Raw genomic sequence first — 25914 nt, 5'->3', positions numbered from 1 at the left:
AGAGTAACCTTACTTTTTTAAACTCCAATACTCCATTTAAAAAATCTACAATTCAAGCCATAAAGCCAAATCAAGCCATATTTTTTGTTCTTGATTCTAGAATCCTGTGTAGATATTGAAATGCACTTTGAAATACGTTCTAAATAAATATTGCCCTTCTATATGTCCAGTTTCATGATAATTGGAGATGTAAGTTAGTAGGGCTGTCACTTTTTTTTCCAAAAGTCGAGTTCGAATGAGATCAAACAAACCCATAAATCGTTTGAATTAATTTGAATGCAGCCCACATTGGGCACGCATGCAGGAGTTGAATTTTTTTTATTTAGAAAGTATCAAATTCTCTGGTGTTCTCTAAACTTGTTCACTCGGCAGCAACACATTCTCCATCTGTAAACGTCGCCATAACAACGATGCAACGTTTAAGATTGTAGTTAGGGCACATTTGGAATGTGAACAGAATCATTGTGAATAATAGGTTATTATTTGCTACTCTGTATGTTCAACGCCATTAAGAATTCATTGATCAAGAGAAAATGTATTTCAAAATAGAAAACGTTACAGCTCATAACGTGAAGTAACATGGCTTTTAACTAGTGATGTAATGGACTGTAGTTGATCAGTGATCCATACGGACCCCCCCCCCCCCCCCCACACGGTTCAGCACGCATGTGAACCGTGGATTAATAGCAAAGTTTAACCATAATAGTGTGAAATACAGTTCTACTGCTGCTGTTACTTTTTAAAGTAATAATTCCCTAAATCTCGATGCAGAGTTGTAGTTTAAAGATACAAGCACCACTTTAAAAACCAGCAACCTTACTTAGCAGAAGCGTTGCGAAGACGAAGGCTGCGTCCAAAATCACTCACTCATTCACTCACTCACTATTCAGTCATACAATAAATTAATAATTTTCTGGATATAGTTTTATGTTTGCAAGTTTATTCGAACATTTGTATGTGTCTAACTGTGCCAGCTAGCTAGCTAAGTGACTAGCTAGATAGGTAGCGGTAGCTATCTAGCTATTAATGAAAGAACTAGCACCCAGCTTCCTCTGTTCAAATTTGATGTAACTAACATCTGCTAGCCAACTGGCAGTTAAGTCCAACTATCAAGTGTAAAATATATATATGCACTATATAGTGAATAGGGAGCGATTTCGGACACAATGATCCGATCCCTGATTCACAAACCATGATACGATCCAAACCATGAGTTTTGTGATCCGTTGCACCCTTACTTTTAACATTAACATTAGCTAGCTAGCTAGGTAACTAGTTAACCAACTTACCCAGATGAGTGTTCATCATCCAGAGAGCCAACGTGCCTCCTCTTCAGATGCTTCAGCATAGTGGATGTGCTCCCATGCCGGGCAAGGTCAGATTTGCAGATGTTTAAAGTTAAAAGTGTTAAAAGTTAAAAGTGAAATGGACCCACACTTTGGAGGTTTTTGATCGTGAAGTTCTTGCCATCGCGCTATTGTTCACTTCACTCTGGTACTCTGGTAAGCAGTAATGCCTACGCATCAGAGCATTAAGTCAGTGTGAGAAACAAACGCAATGACGTCACTGTAGCGAAGGGCGAGAGCAGTCACCCCACCCGGCCTTGAACCCGGGTCTACGGGGTACCAACCATGCAACTTTGACCGCGACGCCAAAGAGTCAGGCAGTCAGAGCGCATACTCAACCGTAGTGACGGCACTCCGTCACAGTCACCAACGGATTGACAATTAAATTCGTTGGCAACTAATTTGGTCATCGATTTTAGTCAACTACGTCGATTATTCGTTGCACCCCTAGTTGTTGTGGAACATACTTTAGGTGGGTCAGGGTATAAAGTCCATAAACATTTTTAATGCCTTTTCCACTTTACATAATCCTTTTTTTGTCATTGCCAGTTTCAGGAATGCTACTTGGTGGTGGAGCTGGGTGCAACCTGGTAAATTCTCAGGTCTGCTTCTGTGTAAAAGGGGATGCCAGGATTCATTATTTGTATCCAGTGTATCCCTATCGTTGATTGCCCGTGCTTTCACAATTCCTGTCATGAAGAGCATCAGGAAAGCTCTCCTGTGGATTGTCGCTGTCAAGTTCCTCTCTTAGGAATCTCTCACGATTCCATTAAATCAAGTAAACCCATGCTTCTCAAAGTAGGGGTAGTAAGACTGCAGGAAATGGTATTCAGGTTAGTATCATACTGACATAGAGAATAAAATAACATGGCTGAGCTGTGTCTGAAAAAATACATTTTTCTGTCTTACAGCTACACATTTTACATGGTAGAATTATACAGCATATCAGTATAACTCTGAGCACTATATGTCACCTTAGCAGTGTTTGCTATAATAACTTAATGTTCAGTAAGTCCTGAGAGCACAAACATTGAAATTATTAAGCTAGCTAGCAATCTGCCTAGCAATGTAAGGTAGCTGGCAAGTTTTTGAATAGTTTGCTAAATGGGTAAATGTATCCACATGGAAAGAAAAAGGATGATGAGTAGGACGAGCAGCAGGTGGGTTCTTTGACAAAGGTGTGCTGTGTTTGTGTGTCCTCCCTAAAATTACTTAACTGACTTGTGGTAGTTCCATTATCTCAAATATCTTCAGACTTTTCATTCAAAAATCTCAGTGCCGGAGAAAGGGCTTGAAGGCTGAGAGACAGAGTGGCAGTAAATGCTCTGTTTAATGCATTGCCAACAAATGTGTGGTTGCAGAATTTTTTCGTCTATTATGTTACAGCTTAAGCAGATTTCTGACTCACTTGCCTAGACAGTTGAGAGGAATCCGTAATCACTTCTGTATGCCCCCCTGGGGTTATGATGCCAGCAGGACCAAAAGTATGACTCTGCACATTTTAATTTATTAAAAATCTAATTTTTAGTTCTTAAATTCTACCTGAAATTCCACCATTCTTGGCTTGTAATGGTTTGACCTTCACAGCTAAATCAGTTTCAGCTTCCCATAACCCTAACCCACAGATTCTGATTCTGCATTCTTCACACATACACAAACACCTAAGGGTTTATTGCAGCCCCACTGAGCACCCACAGAGGCATGTCTGTAGCCAAACTACAGAAAACCCACTGCAGTTAGAATACTTTTAAATGTAATATACATTATTAGTCTAACTTGACCTGGTTCTGTAGCATTCCAGTGTAGTAGTCCGGTTATATGTGCATTTGTTTACAAACTCCTTGTCACCACACATCCCAATTTCCACAAATGTTTCTGCACTCAAAACTTGGACAGGGGTCCAGTAAGATGTTTGACAGATCAAAACTGAAAAAATACCCCAGAACCTGTTTTTTGGTTTTCACTTGAAAACAAGCAAGTAAGGAATGATGCCATTTATGAGTTTAGAGCAAATAATTTGTATATAAAGCTCTGTACAAAGGCAAAGACACATAATGGAGTTTCCAGGGCTTGGGGAGGCTGTCTTCTTTGAGCCAATCCTTCATTGGTCAGTGTTGGCCAAGTGACGCTGACAGTGTTATGTTTGCCAAACATTTATTCTGCTGAATGAGAGGAGGAGTGGGGGATTTAAGTCAGGAACCACTTTCTGTATGCATTTGAAATGTTCGTAATAATTGTATATATGTAACAGATTTTTTAAAAAATATGATAATGCTTATGATGATAAGTGTTTTTATGCCTCATTTTGGTAGTAATTATACATATTATTTAAAAAATGAAATATGTTGTCTTTATTTTAATGGACCAGCCTCCTTCCAGTTGCTGTAGATGGATTAAAGAATTACAGTGGATATACAAAATCTACACATCCTTATGAAATTGCAGGTTTTTGAAATGTAAAGACAGAAATAACGACAATGTAAATGTCAGACTTTCTCCATCTCCACTTTCTCCATGTGATCTTCCAACAAACAAAAATCCAGAGAAAAAACAAATAGTTAATTATTAGGAACATTTTAAATAAAGACTACAACACCCTGATTGCATAAGTCTGCACACTCTTTCATAATCGGGGCTCTAGCTGAGTTTAAAGTTCACCATTCACATTCAAAATCATGCCTGTAGGTAAACGGCATACACCTGGCATCAATGAAAGTGATTCTGATTAGCCTAAACCCAGATTAAAGTCAGCTGTTGCTGTAGGATTTGCTTGAATGTTTGGGGTTGCATCCTACTGGGAGAGCCATGGTCTGCAAAGTTGCCAAAGAAACTGCAAGAGCTAATTGTTGAAAAGTACCAATCAGGAGAGGAATATACAAGAATATCGAAGGGACTGGATGTACCATGGAGCACTGTCAAAACCATCATCAATGAGTTGAGAAAATGACCCTCCAAAGTTGATGAGAGAATGAGGAGAAAACTTATCAGGGAGGCAACCAAGAGGCCAACAGCAACACTGAAGGAGCTACAGGAATTTCTGGCAGGTACCGGTCACTCCTTGCATGTGACCACCATCTCTCGTATTCTGCATGTCTGGAAGACGGAAACCCTTTCTTACAAAAAGGAACATCCAAGCCCGTCTAAATTATGCCAAAAGATTCATTCAGCCACCCCAAACCATGTGGGAAAATGTGCTATGGTCTGACAAGACAAAGGTTGAACTTTTCGGCCTAAATTCTAAAAGATATATTTTGTGCAAAGCCAATAAAGCTCATCATCCAAGAAACACCATACCAACTTTGAAGCATGGTGGTGGTAGCATCATGCTTTGGGGCTGCTTCTCTTCAGCTGGGTCAGGGGCTCGTGTCAAGATAGATGGGATAATGAATAGCTCCAAATATCAAGATATTTTGGCACAAAACCTGCTGGCCCCTCAGAAAGATGAAGATAAAGAGGAATTTCACATTCTAACATTACAATGACCCAAAGCACACACCCAAGTCAACCAAGGCATGGCTTCAGAAAAGGAAAATCAAAGTCTTGGAATGGCCCAGTCAGAGCCCAGACCTCAATCCCATTGAAAACCTGTGGGATGACCTAAAGAGAGTTGTACACAGGAGATCCCCTTGCAATTTGAAGGAACTTTTTTGCAAAGAAAAGTGGGATAAAATTCCAAAGTCTAGATGTGCAAAGTTAATAGAGACTTATTCACAAAGACTTGCTGCTGTAATAAAAGCAAAAGGTGCTTCCACAAAGTATTAGTTGGGCTGGGTATGCAGGCGTATGCAATCAGGGTGATATACCTTTTTCTTAATTTAAAATGTTCCTAATGATTAACTGTTTGATTTTTCTCTGAATTTTTGTTTGTTGGAAGATCACACTGCAGATGGAAAAAAGTCTGACATTTACATTGTTGTTATTTCTAGCTTTATATTTCAAAAACCTGAAATTTCATAAGGGTGTGTAGACTTTTTATATCCATTGTATGTGGCAAAAAGTATTTCCTAGCTACTCTGAAACAATAAATAATCAGACATTTTAAGACATGTTTTCTTTTTTTCAAGAGTATGAATGCCAGGACATGTCTAAAATTAGTTTAACTGTATGGCCATAAAGGGGGTAGGGTGTCAGTGACACCAGGATTTGAACCATGTCTCTACAGTATATGAAGTAACAGACTTTAACAGGAGTAAAACATAGTTTTGTGTGTTTAGTGTTGAGTGCTGTGTAGAACTAGTGGGTATTGAATATCACTGTTTTAAACAATCACTATATTAAAGAAGTGTTTTTTTTCTGTTTTGCACATTGGACATAAGAAACTATTCTGGAGAACATGGAAAATGGAAATGCATGGAGATGTGTAGAAAAGAAACAACAGTTAACAAGTGATTATTTCCATTATCAGCTGAAAGTGGGCTAAAAGGATTGATTTTTGCCTTGCAATTCTGTTTTGAATTATGAGTTAATTGCCTGGTTTGGTGACTGCACAGTCTCTCCACTATAAATTATCAGTCACAATTGTGAATGAATACCCATATGCTGTTCCTAATACTGCTCATTTTTCACTCTGATAATGCCCTTTCTTGTCTTCACAGGTTTCACGCAGAGCCTGCTTCCTTTTCAGCCTTTATATATATTTTTTTCCCAGGAAGTGGAAGTGAATGGCTGAATTGATGACAGATCACTGTTTTACATTTTTACCACCAAGGATGAAGACTTATTGACACTATGAGGACCGAGCTGAAATGTAGCTCATGTTTCTTTTGATTTCATTTGTTTGATTACTTTTGGCACAGTTTTCTTAGTCATCCTTTCTTGACTATGGCCACTCATGAGCCAGGTCGGACCAAAGGCTTCTCATGTAAGCATTGTGACACAGTATGGCCCAGTATGCCCAGGCTTTTGGAGCACATGGAGACTCACTACCAGAAAGAAGAAGAACGCAAGTTCAAGTGTGATCAATGTGGACGTGGCTACAGGCACCCTGGCAGCTTGACTAATCACAAGAAGACACATGATGTGGGCTCTTTCCAGTGCCAAGTATGTTCTAGGAAGCTGTCTAACCTCTTGGCATTGAAAAACCATCTACGCCTCCACACACGTGGCAAGAATTTCTGCTGCTCACAGTGTAGGAAGGTGTTTCGATTAGCCAGCCAACTTGCTGCCCACCAGAAGGTCCACAGTACTCAGGAATCCTCAGGGAAATCTGGGACGAATGAGTTCCAGCTGAAAACTGTGGGAAATCCAAAGGAGGGAGCAGCTATTGATGGGAATGAAGAGGGCGCACATCACAATGAGCAGGCTATTAGTTTACCAACAGCTTTGTCGGATTCAGTGCTTGATATTGTACCTGGAAATAGTCTGAATGGCAGAAGGATACCTGACATCAACCCTAACTCCTCAGCTGAGAATGACAGACCCATCTCTGAGGACAACAGGGACCGTCCTTTCAAGTGTGACCAATGCAAGAGGACGTACCGGCACCACGGAAGCCTGATCAACCACAAAAAATCTCACCAGCTTGGAGTGTTTGACTGTCCTGTCTGCTTCAAACAGTTCAGTAACCTAGCTGCCCTCAAGAGTCACCAACGTATTCACATGAAGTCCAAGTCCAGGTCTGACTCAATTGCCCTTGGAATTTCTGAGTCTCCAGATCTGTCTGAGTCAATTCCTCAAAATGGAGACATGGCTGTGCATTTCTGCCATCTGTGTGAAGTAGGCTTCCCCAATGACAGTGATTTTCAGGATCACATCCTGTTGCATAACACAGCCTCTCTGTCCCTTGGGCTCCCTGCAGGTTTTTCAGAGGACATGTCTTATGACTACAGCATTATCCAGTCCCCTGATGCTAACCTTTACCCACCCTCTCTCAATGATTCTCCTCATTTGCCTCCACTGCTTGACAGACAAGAGAACTTTAATCAGATGCTGCAATCAGCTGCCAATGGTCATACGTACACCTGTGCCTATTGTGGACAGGGACACACGGACTTGGACAGCTTTAAACTTCATTACTTGACCCATGACCCACCATTGCCCTATAATACTCAGGTGAAGACAACAATGTTGGATTCTGAGAAAACTGGCTCTGATTCTCAGCTGGTGTGTCCAACATCAACTAATAAAGTGAAAGCACAAGAATTATCAGTTGTAGATAATAGTGAACGGCGGTTCAAGTGCCAGATTTGTAGCAAGAGTTACCGCCATGCAGGGAGCCTTATTAACCACAAGCACTCTCATCAGACTGGCATCTACCAGTGCTCCATCTGCCGCAAGCACTACCCTCACTTGGCTGCTTTGCGCAGCCATCTTCGCATTCACAAGGCTCGGCCTGCTACCGTGTCACTCAGCTCAGACGGGGATTGGCTCTCTCCTGAGCCTCTGACACTTGAGGGCCAGCACAGTGACTTGCACACTCATGACATTGAGGGTGATGAAGCCAATATGCTCAGCCTTACCCATGATTCTGTGGAAGCTGCACACATGAATCTTGACAGCAGCAAAAGCAGTGGGCTGGAAGGGTTGGAGCTCCATGAGCCTTTTGACACTGCCCTACTTCAGGACAGGCCAAAGCACTTACCTCTACTTCAGAGTGAACCCCCAGTAGAGAGGCACATGTGTGCAGACTGCGGGGAGACATATGCAGATATTGCAGGGATTAAATCACATATGTGCTCACATTGGCGCAAGCAGCACGAGGCTATGAGTAATGGTTTCTTGGAAAATCTGGAGGTCCAGGACCCAGGGGAGAAGTCTGTGTTGAAAAATGTTGAGAATAAGACACACATCTATAATCAAGCCCATAAGTGTTTTAGAGAGTCTGACATCCAAGAAAGCAATTATGGTGAAAAATTAAATGGTGAGGATGAAGATGGTGAAGAGGATGACGAAGAGGTGTATCAGTGCTCAGTGTGCAGGAACCACTACACCAGCATGAGGGCCCTAAGGAGCCACCTCCGTGGTCATACCCACTCCCATAGTACATCAACCAGCACTGGCCCTTCCTCCTTGTCCTCCCTTGAGAAAGAAGTGGTGGAGCCAGGTGAAAGCCAGGAAGAGCAAAGCAGCCTAATTATTTGCAGCACCTGTGGGGAGAGCTTCTCCAGGGAACAGGACCTGCAAACACACCAACTCATGCATAATCAGGGCACAGAGGGCAAGGATGTACAGAGCAAGGGGGGCAACAACCACTGCACCAGTATCAAAAAAGATGAGAGGATGATTTGTGGTGTTTGTGGTGTGGCCTGCAGAGACTACCTCCAGCTAGAGACACACCTCTGCACAGGTCAGGAAAGAGGAGGAAAAAAGAACAAAGAAAAAGAAGCAGCCGCAGTAATTGTAAGCAGAGTTTCAGGAGACCACCAAAAGAGGTCTGACTCAGGGGATCGTCCACATAAATGTGACCAGTGTGGCCGGGCCTACAGACATGCTGGCTCTTTGCTCAACCACAAGAAGTCACACAAAACTGGGGTCTTCCGCTGCTTTGTTTGCCAGAAGCGCTTCTACAATCTTCTAGCCCTCAAGAATCACCAGAGGACCCACTTTGATGTCAAGAGGCAAGTTTCCTTCCTGAGGAAGTTTTGTTTTACATTTTAGCATATAGCTAAAATTATTCTATCCTGTCCTTCATTTTACATTCAGTTTTAACTATTTTATTTATTTGATCTGTTTTTTGACATCTGTCATTATAAACTTCTAACTTACATTAGTCACTTTAGGGAGGTCACATACATACCCCAAAAGAGGATGCAGTAGTCTTTAAGGTAACCATAATGAGAAAGTTGTGTGACTAAGCTTAAACCATAGGAAAAGGGGTGCACAGTGTGAGAAGGCAACTTCTACAGAAACTTTGATTTCTAATCATTTTTAGCCCCTGCATGAGGGGGCTAAACTACTTCTACTACTAACTCCCTCTCAACCTCTAAGAAGAGGGAGTTAGTAGTAGAAGGGGATTGAATTGGAATTAGAGCTGAATTAGAGATTTAAATAACCAGAATACTTTTCCATACGTGTGAGGGAGTCCCAAACAGTAGGTTGCCTGCTTGCTGCCCAGGCATGAAACTTCCCAGACTGTGTGGACAGCTTCCAGGCCAGGGCAGGGGTGGGTACAGTGATCATGGTTCACAATAGAACTAATTAATGTTACATAGGTATGGGCAGATGTGTGTTTCTGCAGGAGAAATTTCTTGATGTAGCAGGAAGGATTAGGACCAGAACTTGGTTTTCTGCTCGCACCATGTACTAGCACACGGAATCAAAAATGTTTATTTAAGATTTAATGCTTGGTTACAAAATAGGTGTAAGAAAGTTTCCGCTTTATGGAGTACTGGGTCACTGTCCAAACACAATGGGTTATGCTTGAAGCAGGAAAGAATCATACCACAGAATTAGGAATTAAACCTTTCTCTTTAATTGCATTACCGTCTGTGCATTTGTTTCTGCATAAACCATATTTGAAACATTTTTTGACAGTGACAACCAGTTCGGCAGCTTGCCCATATACTACTCACAAGCACAGTACATGCCTTGAATTTGGCAACAAGTCATAGAATGTCATTATGTGCCTTTAACATATAGGTCATATTGTCTGACACAAATACAGTGACATTAAAATCAACCTTTCTTGATGCCATCTGCAGTCGACGTGTAATACAATAGCGTATGGCAGTAGCGTACACTGTGTCAGCAAGGATGACTGTCAAATTGTGTGTGATGGATTTCCCTTGCAAAAAGAATAAAATATGTCAAACATAATTGTCTTTCCTATGTGTTTACATACAGTGCCCTAATTTTGCTACTTTAGGCATTTGCATTTGAGATCAAAAAATGACTATGAGACCAAAATAGAGACTAGCTTTTACTTTTAATCTCATGATATTTACATGCACATATGCTTTTATCATTTTATAGAAAGAGTCATTTTAATTTTGAGTCCCCTTTTTTCAGATGTGCAAAAGTAAAGCCGTTTTCACACATGAACTCCGGACAAATGTCTGGAGAATCGGGTCCGGAAATTGGCTGGAATTGCCCTTTCACACATTCATTCACACATTCATTTCATAGCAGACAACAGGAGATTGTCCATGACAGATGCGTTCTCACATACTGGAAATATTCCGGTTGGTTTAGGCAAGGGGTGGTGCCTGAGTAGAGTGTGCAGGAGACAGGACATGCCAGAAAAAGTACGCTGCAGAAATTGCAGTGGCTGTCTGCAAAACCGCCTACTGCATACTGTGTACTGCGTACTACACAAGTATATACTGTATACTGCATGCTATTTTTCAGTGTAGTACCCAGTATGCGACCATTAATGATTACATTTGTAGTATGTTACATTGTCGCGTGAAATCCTTGCAAGTTTAGAAACGTCCAGATTTAGATTTCCTCGTGGTATTTTCCAGTTAGATGCCACTTGCATTCTCACGAGTGAAAAGTATTGACGAGTTCACAAAAAGTATTCTAGAGTTGAAGTATTTTCATAGTTGGTAGGAAAAGTCAAGACTGAGGAAGAGCAGGAGGGGATGGTCAGGACTGTTGGCTGGGTGGTCCACATGACTGGGCACAGTGAGGCAGAAAGAACAGGTGAGGCATCTGGAGCTGGACCAGGAGAGCTGAGGTGGGCTGCACAACCATTACTTGCATCTGGAGTTCTAATAGGTGCACTTCAGCAGGAACAAGAGAGGAGAGCATTAGCAAATTGATGGTCAGAAATGTGTGTCCTTTACATGCTACACATGAATGTCATTACATTTAATCATTTTTTAAATTCATTTAATTCATTTAATTACATTCTCTTCTTTCATGGAATGATGATATTGTGTAAAAAAAATATATATGAAGACAAATTTCTCACAGCATAAACAGTTGACTGACAACTGACAAGCAGTACTCCATGTTAGAATGATTTTTTCCACATTGATTCCACATCTAAACTGCAGATTTGTTGAAGGGTACAAATTCAACTGGTTGACTGAAACACATTTTCTTCAGCTCACCCACATCAATCTCATACTTTTATTTTTGTGTGTTTTTGTGATTTCTATAAAATAAATCATCTTAGTGTAGCACGTAGATATTCTTGCACACAACATTGTGTGTCAATGATTCATTTCCTCCTCCCTTACCCATAACTGTATTTTTGTTTTATACCAGTGAAGTCCTAATTGTCACAATTATATTACTGATAATTGTAGTTATATATGTGTGCTGTATGCAGAGATTGGAGTGTCTACAAGGAAACCTGGATGGTAATGATTGAAATATAGATTGAATGTCCCACAGGTCACTTGCCAGAGCAAAACTCCAGGGCCTACCTATGACCCAATGTGCTGCTGTCTTGAGTCCTTTGTTTTGAGTTTTAGCCCAGTTCATAAGGGTTACTTGTCCAAATTCTGTGAGTGTGAAATAGTGTCCAATTGCATTTCATCACATTTGATTGCCGCACACAATCTTAAGATTTAATGTCTTTAAATATGATATCATGATCTCGCAGAGGTCTGCAACGTGTGGGCACAGACAGAGGATGAAATGCACTATCTTACATTTTCAATCACATAAAAACATCTTCAGGATGACACATGGCTGAGGAGTGAGGAGAGGCTGTACCCTTCCATGAATACAGCCAGCTAATTCCTATAATTGTAAGATGGATAGAAAACTGTCTAGGCTACATTGAATAAATGTGAAAGACCCTTGCACAACACTAATACATCATAACAGGGACATTGCATTAATGCTGCTGCAAGTTTGAAAAGAATTACAGACTATTCAGTGGTCAAAACAAGTAATTTGTTTGGACCTCGCAGCACCACTGTCCAAGATGCTTCACCACTTACTGTGTGGGATACTGTGGAACACAGATGCCTTCATAAAATTCCTGCATACTTAAATTTATCAATTGTTTCATATAAAGAGAATTCTATTGAAACTCCCTCCAGCTACCAGAATATAAAAAGAATTATACAGTATGTTCAAATATCATAATACATATGACTGAAATTGATGGGTACTTGACCTGTTGCAACATAGGACTTTACTACAGACTTAGCCATTGATTCTCACAGCTTGAGTCAAGACTAGTAAGGACTTGCTTAGGACTCACTCTTGACTTCAGTCTCTCGTATGCTGTAGAGCAGTTTCATTCATGCATTTCTTCTCTTGTCTTCTTCACTGTAGGCACAAGTGTGATGAATGTGGCAAAGCCTTCAAAATCCAGAAACAACTCATGAACCATCTGAGAATCCATCAAGAACATTGGGTGAAAACCCAGGAGCTCAATAAGCAGTTCAAACCTCCCGTGCAGATAAATGGGACTGAGTCAGAAGGAGGAACTGGCATTCATAGTACAAATGATAATATGGATGACAAGTCCACCTCTAGAAGCAAAAACTCCAAGTCTAAGAACCACCGAGCTACTGTTCTTTGTGACAGATGTGGAGAAACCCACAGCTGCAAAAAGATGTGCTCTGAAAGGGATAATGAGGTGGAAATGAAATCTGGGGTCAAGTTGGAGGAAGGAGAAACTATTGACCTTCGCCCCTATGCTTGTGACCAGTGTGGACGGACCTATCGGCATGCAGGGAGCCTAGTCAACCACAAAAACTCCCACAAGACAGGCGAGTACTACTGTGCTGTCTGCAATAACACATATTCCAATCAATTGGCTATGAAAAACCACCTGCGCATCCACTTTGCAGTCAAGAAGCATACGTGCCAAGACTGTGGGAAGGCCTTCCGGGGACAGAAGCAGTTGTCTAGCCATGTCCGCTCACACAGCAGGAAGAAAGCACCCAGTGTAGGGGCTAAGGGAGTGGGTGACAGGAGTGCAAAGGAGGGCAACTATTCAAAATGTAAGGAGTGCCCAAAGGTGTTTACTTCAACTGACCAGCTTTCAGCACATGCCTGTGGGATACAGCCATCATCCACCTCAGCAACCACACAGAGTCAAATTAATGGTATGAGCAATGATAAGAAAGCTGGTGCCAGGGCACACCAAGAAAAAGAGGATCGTCCCTTTGGCTGCAATATCTGTGGTCGTACCTACCGCCATGCTGGCAGCCTTCTGAACCATAAGAACACACATAAGATGGGCCATTTCAAGTGCTCTTTTTGTGCTAAACCCTTTTCAAATCCCATGGCACTTCGCAACCATGCACGCATCCATACACAAAAGAAGAAGCATGTCTGTGCCAGCTGTGGAAAGGCCTTCCGTCTTGCCAGTGTACTCCACAACCACCAAAAGATCCACATTCAGGGAAAAATGCACTTCAGCTGTTCTGAATGTAGCAAAAGCTTCCGCGATAAGTCTGGGTTGAAGAGGCATCACTGCCAGAAGAACCAGGAGAGTAATGTGACCAGGGCAGAGGGTGGAGAGAGATGCTTTACGTAAGTCTTTTCCTGGTCATGGCCCTTACTGTAAGTGTTATTCGTTATGTTCCTTATCCTACCCAATAATCAATTTTGTGTATTTGTACACAGAAAAATCATCAGCTCAATACTAAAGATTTCTCTGGGCAGACGTCCGTTTTTATTTGTGAACTGCTTTCTTGAATTATGTATTATTATTATGTTTATATATTCAAAATGAATGACATGAAGATGGAGGTAAATCATTGTGGATAGATATTACGTTACATTACATTACATTCAGTAGATGCTCTTATCCAGAGTGACTTCCAGCCAACAGAACAAAAGTGTACCCACTCAAGTTGCATGCTTAACTGTCAGACCAGTCTAACAACACTCCCAGACCAGTGAGTGTGAGAACAACATTATTCAAGGGCTACCACAAATTAACTTGTGCTAACCTGAAACTGGACGGGCTAGAAACTAAGGAAATCCAAGAACACACACTACCATACATCATGGTCACTAGCTCACAGTATCCTTTACACATTGTGATATTAAGTAATACAAGTAGAAGGTGTTTGGGAGTGGGGACTGAGGTAGAACTGAGAGGTGGGTCTTCAGTCTGCGTCAGAAGATGACCAGTGATTCTACTGTCCTGACTCTCATTCCACCACTGGGGGGACCAGTACTGAGAGGAGTGCCCCATGGTTGCAGAGTATAGTAATCTGGGCAGTACATATGGTTTGAAGACTTACTGTTGGTATGAGCGGGCTGTCCCATACACTGTCCTGTATGCCAGCACCAAAGTTTTGAGCTTGATGCAAGTTGTAACAGGAAGCCATTGAAGGGAGGTGAGTAGGGGTGTGACTTGGCTACATTTAGGGAGGTTGTAGACAAGTCGTACAGCAGCATTCTTGATTAGCAGCAGGGATTTGATGGCACAGGCGGGAAGACAAGCAAAGAGGGAGTTACTGTAGTCCAGGCATGAGAAGACCAGGGCCTGAAGTACAAGCAGTACGATAGTGAGGTAGGGGTAGGTTCTTTGGATGTTGTACAAAAAGAATCTGCACATTTGACCCACTGCAAGAGAAGGACAGTTGTCAAGCATTACCCCAAGGCAGTAGCAGTGCTACTGGTGAAATAGCTTGTAGAATCTAGGCTGAGGGTGAGGTGTTGAGAGGATATAAAGCATCTCAGTCTTAGCCAGGATAAGCTTTCGGTGGCAGTCCACCATCTGCTGTGAAATGTCCTTCAGGCAAACTAAGGTGTGCACAGAGCGAGAAGTGACAGAGGTAGGTAGGTAAAGAGGAGGAGGTAGAGAAAAGGAGACAATGTAGTGGTCAGAGAGGTGGACTTTCAGGTCTGAGGTGGAGCAGTCCTTCAGGAAGACCTGGGTCAGCTGTTTTCCTGCCTTGTGTGTCTGAGAAGACAACATTAGGGTGAAGTCAAAGGAGTGGAGCAGATGGATGAATCCAGAAGCTTGAGTCTCTAGATGAATGTTGAAGTCCCTCAGCAGGTTCAGGGGAGTTCCATACTCTGGAAAAGAGCTGAGGAGAACATCCAGTTCCTCAAGAAAGTCTCCTAGGGGGAGACCGCTGGGACACTGCTGCTGTACCCTTGGGCAAGGTACTTAACCCACAATTGCCTCAGTAATAACCAGCTGTATAAATGGATAACATTGTAAAGAACTGTAACCTATGTAAGTCGCTTTGGATAAAAGTGTCTGCTAAATGAATAAATGTAAATGTAAATGTTGCAGTGTTGTGAGGGCAAGGAACTAGAGATATATAAGGGATATATAGTGTGTGCAGAATTATTAGGTACACGTGTTTTGGGAGGTTTAACCGTGCTTTAATTGCTCACTCAAGCCTGTTTGATCATCTAAATTGTTCACAGCTGTGACTGTGAACATATAGGGTGCAAGTCCTCTTTGTCAGACAACCAGAAGGTGAAGTAAGAAAGAAGTTGCCTCCATTGCCTGTGCAGAATTATTAGGTACTTTTCAAGTAGGTACCATGATGGGGCAGAAAAAAGACTTAACACCTGATGAAAAGAATAAAATAGTGAAATTGCTAGCTGAGGGATCAAGCATAAGAGAAATAGCAAAAGTTTTGAATAGAAACTGGAGAACTGTGAGGTGTTTCGTGAACAATTCTCAAGAAGGGCGGAAGAGGAGAGTGGAGAAGAAAAGAAGAAAGCTGAATCAGAGGGCTCTATGAAGAATAAAGAGAGAGGTAAAGAAAAACCCTCTACAAACCAGTTCAGCCATATTCACAAGCTGTGGCTTGCCAAATGTACCTCGTAGTACCAGATGTAGTGTACTTCGTGAAGTTTGTGAGGTGAAAAAGGCACAAACCCGGCCTCCTTTGAGAAAGGAACAGAAAGAAAAATGTCTTGAATGGGCAAAGAAGTACATGAAGATGGATTTTGCCAAAGTATTATGGACGGATGAGATGAGGGTGACTTTAGATGGTCCTGATGGATGGGCTTGAGGCTGGATAGCTCATGGACAGGAAGCTCCGACCAGATTTCGAAGGCAGCAAGGTGGTGGAGGAATTATGGTATGGGCAGGAATAATCAACAATGAGGTTGTGGGCCCTTTTAGAGTAGAGCAGGGTGTAAAAATCTACTTCGACAAGTTCGACTGATTCTGTGGATAGAAGATTGACGGCATTGGTAGAAAGAAAAGGAGGCTATGTGAACAAGTGAAGGGACTAAGACTGAACTTTAACATGTTTTTTGCTGCTTTTGTGGTTAGTAATGTTTAAAGACATTGTTCATTTACAGTTTTCATTTCATTTTCTAATTTCCATTTGGTTCTGCCTAAAATTTTGTTGTAATAGTTGTGCTATTATCTCTGTACCTAATAATTCTGCACACCTCTTTCTGAGGAATTGTGCATTTTTTGTTATATAAAAGCAAAGGAATCTTAAACACTGTCAATATAGAAACAAAAATAAAACTGAATTGTGCTCTAAGGAAAGTACTTGCTTCATTAAAACTATTTTTTTTAATTAAAAGATCAATGTACCTAATAATTCTGCACACACTGTATAAGGTTGGAAATGGAGCAAGACCATGAAAAACAGCAAGTGTACCCTGCAGGAGATGCTGACAGGAATTGGGAGACACATATTGTGATGCAGAAGATAATACAAGTATTAACTTCAAATCATGTTGCTAACAATTAATATTAATAATAATTAGTTAATGATTTGCTATTAACAGTGAACCTTAACTGATCTAATAGGGAAAAAAGGCTTCTAAAAGGATTCTTTAAATCCATGCAGCCCTGATGTTTCTTAGGGAACCAAACTTTTCATTAAAATGTCATGATATGTAATGTCATATTACTTGTTGGAGTTCATGATTCCTATATCTTTAAAAAGGGTTCTAGGATGCACAGATGTCAAACAAAACTGACTGACTGAGGGTTTTTCCTCAATAGACTTCACCTTTTTATGCCAATCATAATGCAGATGAGCATCTCGAAAAAGATCAATTTACTTTTAATTACCTCTGACCAGATGACATGCCCTCAATTGTCATTCAGATGTAGTCAGAATCAGGGTGCCAGTTTTGCTGTCAGAACAGGCTTCTTAATTGCAACCTAGTTTTTAAAGGGGACATATGAAAATCTGCCTTTTTCTGTGTTTAAGTGCTATAATCGGGTCCCCGGTGCATCTACCAACCCTGAAAACGTGAAAAACGACAACCCAGTAACTTTATTTTGGTCAGCCTTTCTCTGCAAGCATGTGAAAAAACGAGCCGCTCAGATTTCGCTCCCGTAGTGACGTAGGAGGGGGATCTTATTATAATATTACCGCCCCTTAATCTGCACGTTTCCACCCACGGCGCCGCCATTTTGTTTTCGCAAGCGACAACGGTGTACTTTCCCTTGGCCTCCACACGCTCTGTTACTTTATGCTGCTAGTGCAAACAAAAGTTGTGTTTGACAGAAATGCATCCGTGTTACTTATGACTCACCCACAAAACAGCTTAGACTACTAATATGATATAAGCATTGTAGTTCATTTGCTGATTGCTAGCTTTTTATATACCCTTATATGATGTCTGATAAAGATCTGGCTAGCAGCCAAGATACAGTGCTACGTTATCTTGGATAGCCTGCAAGTTGACCCTGGCAAGCTCGATTGCTAAAAAATGAGCGTTTCTGTCCGAGCGATATTTTGGAAAAAAAATATTAGATCATTCACAGCATTTGATAGCAATCATAAACGCTCCGTCTTCTCCAGCAGCCATCTCTTGCTCAAAGTTTCTAGAACGCTCCGCTTTATGCTCTTGCTCAGGAGTCACGCTCAACGGTCGCCATGGTAGCTTGGAAAAGTACCGACGTGGGTACACCACGCTGAAGTTGGGGGTGTGGTTATCAGGGGCTCATTATCATAATACGGAAGTAGCGCTCAAAAGCTGCCATTGTAGACAGTGCTGTTTTTGCAAGGTGAAGATAGTGCCGTAGTGCTTTATCCTTGTGGTATTTTGACCAAAAAATGCCACAGCTCTCTTATAAAAACCTCAGGGAACTGTGTCAACTTGTGTAAAAGTAGGTAAAAATGTCACCTTTAATATTATTCATACAATGACATTTAATTTAATTTTCTTCATATTGAACACAACAGTGGAAAGTAGTGTATTCAGCTTCTTGTGAATTCTTTCATAGCAATCTATGATATTCATTTTTTAAGAAATTGAATAATATTTAGTGTTCATACTTTGCTCTGTGCAGTGCTCTTAATATTATGGCATAACATGTTAGAAAAAGTAAGCAGAATAGTAACAACTGTATTTATGGAAAACGCTCACTATTTTATTTATGTAAAATAAATATTTATATTTTAAGTATCTATACAGAGCTCTCCAATAATGGACATTAAAAAGGAATGTTAAAAAAACAAATACACATAAAATAAAAAGCAGCTGCAATGACCGGGTGCCTACAACAGCCGAACAGATTGGTGTCTAATCATGATCACAAACCCGAGGATGGAGTGACGTAAATGTATGTAAAGAATCCAAACATGGTTTAGAAATACTCCTCTAATATTTTCATTTTATTTCCATAATTATGTATCACAAATCAATTAATCAGATCAAAATGTATGCTTTAGGGGGTGGGTAGCTCATCTCCTCCTTCTCACCCTGTGATTTGTTTCGGTTTATCACGTATACTTCAGTGAGCACCAATTCCACTGTAGTGTGCTGTGTGACTTGCAGTACGAAAACAGCTGTTAGTTTCATGTGGGTGTATTGAAGGACTGCATTCATTTTGATCAGATCTCTTTTTACAAAATCTCTCTCTCAAATTACAAAATAGGGTTGCGTGAAGGGGAAAAGGATTTTAAAATGCTTGAAAATGGGTTTTCAATAGCTACTTAAAAGTAGAAATTGTCCGTGCAGCCCTGATGTTCTCCGAGCAAAGAGTTCCATAGCCCAGAGAGAAAGTTTTAATCTAATGGCTGGTGAACCGCTGGAGATATCACTCCTCTCCAATTGGATTATTGGGTGACTACAGTTTTTGCAGATAAAATTGAAATAAAAGTGAAAAGTTATATTTAACTAGGAAGCTATCTACTGTTCATTTCAAACCCTGAACAAGCTACCTAAAAACTCAGATACAGAAAAAACAAATGGTTTCTTTACAACTAACTTCAGCTAGCTAGCTCATACAATTTAATGTGGACATTTCATCTTGACATTTTATTTACTACTTGGCTACTTGTACAGACCTTCTTAAGAACTAAATAAGCATAATTGCTTTCTCCTGAGTCCACAGTGTATTTTTCCCCTCCACGTGTCAACAGTTAAATGTGAATTATTTCTACATACTTAAATCTCTATAAAAGACCTAGCAATTAGTGGAATGTCAGAGCTTTGCCAGTGAAAGGCAAACAATATCTGCATGTTGATTGACTGTTGTATGAAACTAGTTGCAGTCTGTATAGGGTGTTATCACCTTGGAATATGGGAACATCTTGAGGAAACAATGTTTGCACCATAGAGTGCACCTGGTCACCTAAAATGGCTTTGGATTCTGTGGGCATAATTCTAATATGCTGTGCATTGACCTTGGTTACAAGTGGTTTCAGAATGGCAGTCCTGCCATAAACATCAGCTTTATAAAAAAAAATCAAGTGAAGCTCATGATGCAGGGTTTTTTAATGCAGTTCTCCCTTGTTTGGGTTACAAGACAGCTTTATTGTCATTTTTCAGGACAACGAAATTGCAGTTGCTACGCCGTGTCAGTGCTATGACAACATATAACAAGAATTTAAATACAACAATAATAAATATGTGTGATATATAGAATATGAGGAGTAGTATGGAACATAAGTAAAAAATAATAGTAAAGTGTCTGTGCATTGGCAGGAAAGGAGTTCCTGTCGTCTGTATCGTAGTAAATTTGCCTCCCTTTCGTGGAAAAGTAAACTAGCAATAACAGCAATAGACGGTACTTACACGGGGAGCTTGAAGCCACTGCGTCTGTGCGTGCCACCATCTTGAGCATTGAAGGCCATCAAGATTTTCTACACTATTCCCCCTGAATTAAATAATTTGCCATTTTTGTGACTGACGTACCTGAAGTGGGGGCACCAACTATTTGACCTCTCTCATGGCTCTCTAGAAACTCACATATTAAAGTGTTAATTTCAAAATGTCCTTCATAGCACAAACATAATGGAAAATAGTTCTGACATTAATATGAAATGTGTAGTCTCCATTTTAATTGATTTAGTTACTTGAAAATATAAGACATTTTCATTTGCTCACATTATTTTGTCTACTCCCTGTATTTTTGTTCCTACTTAATCGGGATTAATTGTCAATAATGAAATCAATCAATCAATCAATCAATCAATTGAAATTTGTTTATTGTAGGGCATTTTTACAATTGATGTTGTCACAAAATGCTCAACATGTCGCCTCATGCATTTTCCAGAGAGAATTCCAGAGAGAAAAAAAAAACAGCAAACCCAGGGCCAGCTGGGGAAGAATGGATTAAAAACTATTCCTTGACCACATGAAAGGCTATCGAGAGACTCTTGGAAAATAGTGGGACTGTTAACATAACTGATAACATGTAAAAAGCACTAATTCATTGCAACAGATTCATTCTGTAGCCAGTGTGGTCGAAGGGGAATGCCATGGTGCCACATCTTTGGATACACACCTGTCACCCAGCCAGTGATTTAGACACATGAGTCTGCTGTACATCTCTGGCTCTGAAAGATAAATGGGTCTGGTCCCACACCAAAGATACCAACACATGAACCTTATCTTTCAGTGTTCATTTAGTAAGAGTTTCCTTTGACAAAAATGCTTTCAATGTAGTTTTTTAAAAGTAAAGAACAAATATATATGTTCTATAAATGTGATTATATTGACAAGGCTGTAAGACATGGGCTGTCCTGCAACATTCTTTGACAACAGAAATATTGAATCCAATGGTGGATCAAAGTTAATCTCATTTTATATTATTGTGTAACTTCAGATATTGTACTTGTTACTCTGTTTAGTCTTTGTTGTTACAAATTATGCAAATTATTTGAATTAATTTGTGAGCAGAGAAATCAAACCTTCAGTGTTCCTTCAATGAAGCAAAAATGAACAATAAGGAATGATTTAGATATGGTTTTGAAAAGTATCTGTTGGTCTCCTCTCTTGTACAGGTGTGAAGAATGTGGGCGTTCATACCGCCATGCTGGATCCCTGCTTAATCACAAAAAGACTCACACCACTGGCATCTACCACTGTACCATATGCCTAAAGACCTTCTCCAACCTGTTGGCACTCAAGAATCATAGGCGCATTCACTCTGAGGTGCGAAGGTACTGCTGCCCAGACTGTGGTAAGACTTTCCGTGTGTTTTCACACCTACAAAGTCACTGCCGTGTGCACAACAAAGAGCAGTCTCTCTCCTGTGCTCCCAGCTCAGCCAGCTTTCTGCAGCACCGGGAATTGTACCACCAGACCCAGATGCAGCCACCACAGCAGGAAGTGGTAAGAAAAGGTGAGATGGGGACAAATTTTGGCTGGGGGTCAGGACTGGACCTTACCCTGATGCAGGCCCAAGTACTGGATCCAAATGGCCTACCACAGCTGGCACCGGCTTCTCCCTACCAGCACTGTGTTTGGTCAGACATGTCAGGGCAGCAAGACAGCCCTGGTTTCAAGGCAAAAGGAGAGAAGGTGCACACCTGTGAACATTGTGGTCGTACCTACCGCCATGCTGGCTCCCTGCTTAACCACAAGAACAGTCACAAGACAGGATCTTTCTTCTGCTCTGCGTGCCAGAAGGAGTTCTCCAACCTAATGGCACTGAAGAACCACCGGCGTATCCATATTGAGCCCAAGCGCTATCAGTGCCCAGACTGTGGTAAGGCCTTCCGAGTGTCCACTCAACTAATATGCCACCGCCGCATCCATACTAAAGAGAAGCCCTTCTCCTGTTCACAATGCAACAAGTGTTTCTCCAGCAAGTCCAATCTGCACCATCACCAGAGGGTGCATCAGACCCAGGGAAATTTTGAGGCCTCTCTGAACAAGGGTGCAAATGCCCTCTTGGGTTTAGGAATAAGCCCTTTGTTGTGAGGGTGGTTTTAGAGTGTATATGGGGAGGATCTCCAGCCACCTCAAGGCGTCTCAAGGGAAGAAGAGTTATGAAGCAGTATGACTTCATTTGGAAGCTTCCACCACCTAATGGCAACAGTTTCAGTGTATTGTGTCTGTTGGACAGTTTTCAGTGGGAGTGATACCTTTGGATGACAGAAAGAAGAAAAAAAAAGAAAAAAAAAAAACAAAACACTGCACTCTGCCTCTTTTGGACTATGACACTGGTATGACTGGTGGTAAAGCTAAAATCTCCAAATAAAATTCCAAAGACATTCCCCGCCTACCAATAAATTTCATTCACATGTAAATGTATTCATCAGGTGATGCTATCCATGAGCAACAGAGAACCAGAAACCTAGAAAATGCAGTTCCCTTAAACAATCTGACCTTTTTTGATGATATTCTTGGCTTCAGTGAACAGGTAATCAAATGGCACACATTTTAAATGGTTTTCATGCTCATTGTAAGACCCACGTTCACTCTTGGAGATGATTTGAGTTGACAATGGAAAGAGTAAAACTTTCATTTCTAACTTTCTAAACATGCATGAAAAGCCTGTGATGGAATAGGCTGGACCCTGCAGCTCTCAGTGCCTAAGGCTTTTCACTGATTGAAGGTAGATCTTGTACCTCTTCACTGTGTGAAATTTATCTTACTTTCTGAAGGTTGCTCCTTTCTTCCCACTCTCACCCCCTCACACCTCACTATCATCATTTTCTAAATTACTTCTATAGAATACCCTCATAGGTGGAAATTGAAACTCTTTCCCCAGGTGCTCCTCCTTGCCAGTTGTTTCATATATGTAAAAAACTAAAATAGTATATTTATATGTTTGGTTTGTATTTATTTTTCAGCAAAAGGAGAGTCAATTGTGATCTGTCTGCCAGTAGTACTTTAACTGGCACTGCAGTAGTTTGATCCATATCTGAATTTACTGCTAACATCGCTCAGCTATATGAAGTAATATGACATTATGTAAAACTCTAAAAATATTCTACTATTTGTCAAGTGGGTTCTGTAATCAGGATTATTTTGCATTGCTAGAGTAACAAGGCAGCTCCTTCATAACACTAATTTGAGTCAATGACAAGCAAGCAATCTTACAAGGCTGCATCGTAAAAAATAATTATTTATAATGGGGAAACAGATATCACTGTTCAACATAATATAATCGTTCTGAAGTGTAGAAATTAACATTATAACCAGATAGCTGAACTGCAGTATAGTGGCTTATGTGGGTGAATGTAAAATCTGACAGAATGATTCTGCTATCTATTTGACCCATGGGCATGTTGGTGAATTATGTAGCAAGTGTTATACAGAGAAGCCGTTCCCACCAAAAGTGAACTCAACATGTACTTGCGCTTGGCATACCACAATGATGTTTAATTAACATAGCTTTCAGAAAGCCCTGTTGTGGCTGTGAATGTGAACAACTCAGTATAAGCTTGAAGGCGCCAAAGCTTCAGGCAGAACCAAGGTTTTAATGCTTGTAGCATTAAATAAGCTACACTCATTGCTTTATGATCATGACATTGAAGATGTTGAGCAAAACCTTGGTTGGTTGCCTTATTTGGATGTTCTTTAATTAAGAGTGTTGGCAAAAAAAATCCTCAATTTGTCCAGCAAAGGTCAGGGTTATTGAGAATGATTTTTATAGGGTCATATGCTTCCTTTGGGGAAAAAAGTCATGTAACACATTATTACTGATACTTAATCTAAAACTGTAAATATGTATTTCTTCATTTCTGTTATTAGTAAAAGACCTCGGCTGAGATGAGGGATGTACTTTAATCATATTTATACATCACTGTATATACTGTTGCTAAGAGAGGTAGATTTTTTTCTGCTATTTCGGTAGGTAGTCCCATAGAATTTTAAATCTTTTTGACAAAAGTGACTTGGAAAAATGTATAGATTACTACAAAATGCATAAACCTTGACATTTTTGCTGTCCATGTCAGCATGCTGTGTTGCCTGGTAGTGGGTTTACAAGACTTTCATCAGCTGCATTTTCCATTGTAGCAGTCAGTTAGGGGTCATGCTGACATACATATGTATGTTCTCTGTAACTACATTCATGAAAGATCCACATTCAACATTTCTATTTTAAACTGTCACCAATTGAATTAAAGGAGGATTGCCAAACTATGCGTCTGTTGGCATAAATCCTGTGAACCTGAAAAAAAGGAAATCTACATGTCTGTCAAAACAAAACTGTATTCCTGTTTCAGCCTGTTGGTTAAATAGCCTACAGACTTTGTGTTTCTAAGTAAAGATAAAAGATTGAAATATTTTGGCCTACTGTCTTCATCATGATATCATGCTATATTATGTCAGCAGCTTTTAAATCCAAAAAACATCATTACAGGTTTACAATTGAATTTGTTTTAATTGAAAATCAGTAGTAAAGATTAATTGCCAGGAAGTGCCCCAAGTAACAAGTTTCACTGATGAATGACAAAATATCTGAATCTTTCTAGGCTCGTCTTACTTAGAAACATTGAATTTGGGTAATGAATGTAATAACTGAAATTATTTTGACTAGCACACTTGTTTTACACCTGTAGGCCAAAATAAGTATGCAATCCACTTTTATTAAAATGACCCATCAGTTGATTGACATTTTTCTGTACACTGGCAAATCACTATGTAGGCATATGCTGTTCTAAACTGGTACTGATACTGTACATTGCTTAACAGTGATGTCATCTTTAGCAGGCTTGACCATAGACCTAGTGTAAAGATCATTGTTGCTTTATTCATGCTTGTTTCGGTTATACACTGGTTTAGTTTTACAATAAACTAATCTTTGGGTATAAAAAAGGAGGTGTTTCTTCTATGACCACTGGTATTAAAAGGCAGTGAACACCTTTTTAGTATTGCCATTTAATGATATTTATTACATCACTCTGGTGTATTGTTCTGAAAAGATGGTTGAGAGGTTATCAGAATCAGAATCAGACTTTACTGGCCAAGTATGCTTTTACACATACAAGGAATTTGACTCTGATTCCAATGTCTCTCATAGTGCTTTCATACAACGGAAAGGTGACAACAACAAATACCAAACAACAGTAGTGATACAACAAACTACAGTAGTGCAGGACACATACATGGAATGGAGTAAGGATGGAATGAATGAGGTATATAAAAATAAATATGAACAGCTACTGTACAATAAGTTGTGTACATGTCTGTACACATAAAGTGTACATGACTGCAGGCTGTGGGTCTGTACAGCAATTAGTTATATACAGCTATTGCACAATGAGCATGAGATAAAATGTACCTGAGTGCAGTCTACACACTACAGTTGTACAACTTTTGCACTGTGAGCATGCAGAAGAGATATGGTTGAAACGTTGCTGTTTTAACAGTTCAAGAGTGTAATGGTGTGTGGGAAGAAGCTATTCTGGTGTATGAATAGCTTCCATTCTGTATGCAGACTTATCATCGTCTCGGATGAGACCGCTGACTGTGGTGCCGCACGCAAACTTCAAGAGTCTGACCAAGGGGTCCTCGGAGGTGCAGTCATTGGTGTAAAGAGAGAAGAGCAGTGGGGACAGCACTCAACTCTGTGGGGTGC

The 25914-nt window shown here is 40.4% G+C and overlaps 1 protein-coding gene across 2 annotated transcripts in view; it reads left to right on the top strand.

Moving 5' to 3' along the window:
• Nucleotides 1-24663, top strand: part of znf646 (zinc finger protein 646) — a 39567-nt gene extending 14904 nt beyond the window's left edge. The window contains exons 2-4 of one of the 2 annotated variants that reach the window (XM_036525887.1): nucleotides 5942-8902; nucleotides 12522-13730; nucleotides 21383-24663. In XM_036525887.1, the coding sequence (XP_036381780.1) occupies nucleotides 6168-8902; nucleotides 12522-13730; nucleotides 21383-22304 (4866 nt within the window). In that variant the 5' untranslated portion in view covers nucleotides 5942-6167 and the 3' untranslated portion in view covers nucleotides 22305-24663. Of the gene's footprint in view, nucleotides 1-5941; nucleotides 8903-12521; nucleotides 13761-21382 lie in introns of both variants that reach the window. The other variant, XM_036525888.1, reaches the window with a different exon arrangement.
• Nucleotides 24664-25914: the final 1251 nt, after the last annotated feature.

Source organism: Megalops cyprinoides, chromosome 1 (assembly GCF_013368585.1).
Source record: "Megalops cyprinoides isolate fMegCyp1 chromosome 1, fMegCyp1.pri, whole genome shotgun sequence".
NCBI classification, from domain to species: Eukaryota; Metazoa; Chordata; class Actinopteri; order Elopiformes; family Megalopidae; genus Megalops; species Megalops cyprinoides.
This window is presented reverse-complemented; position numbering and strand designations above follow the sequence as displayed.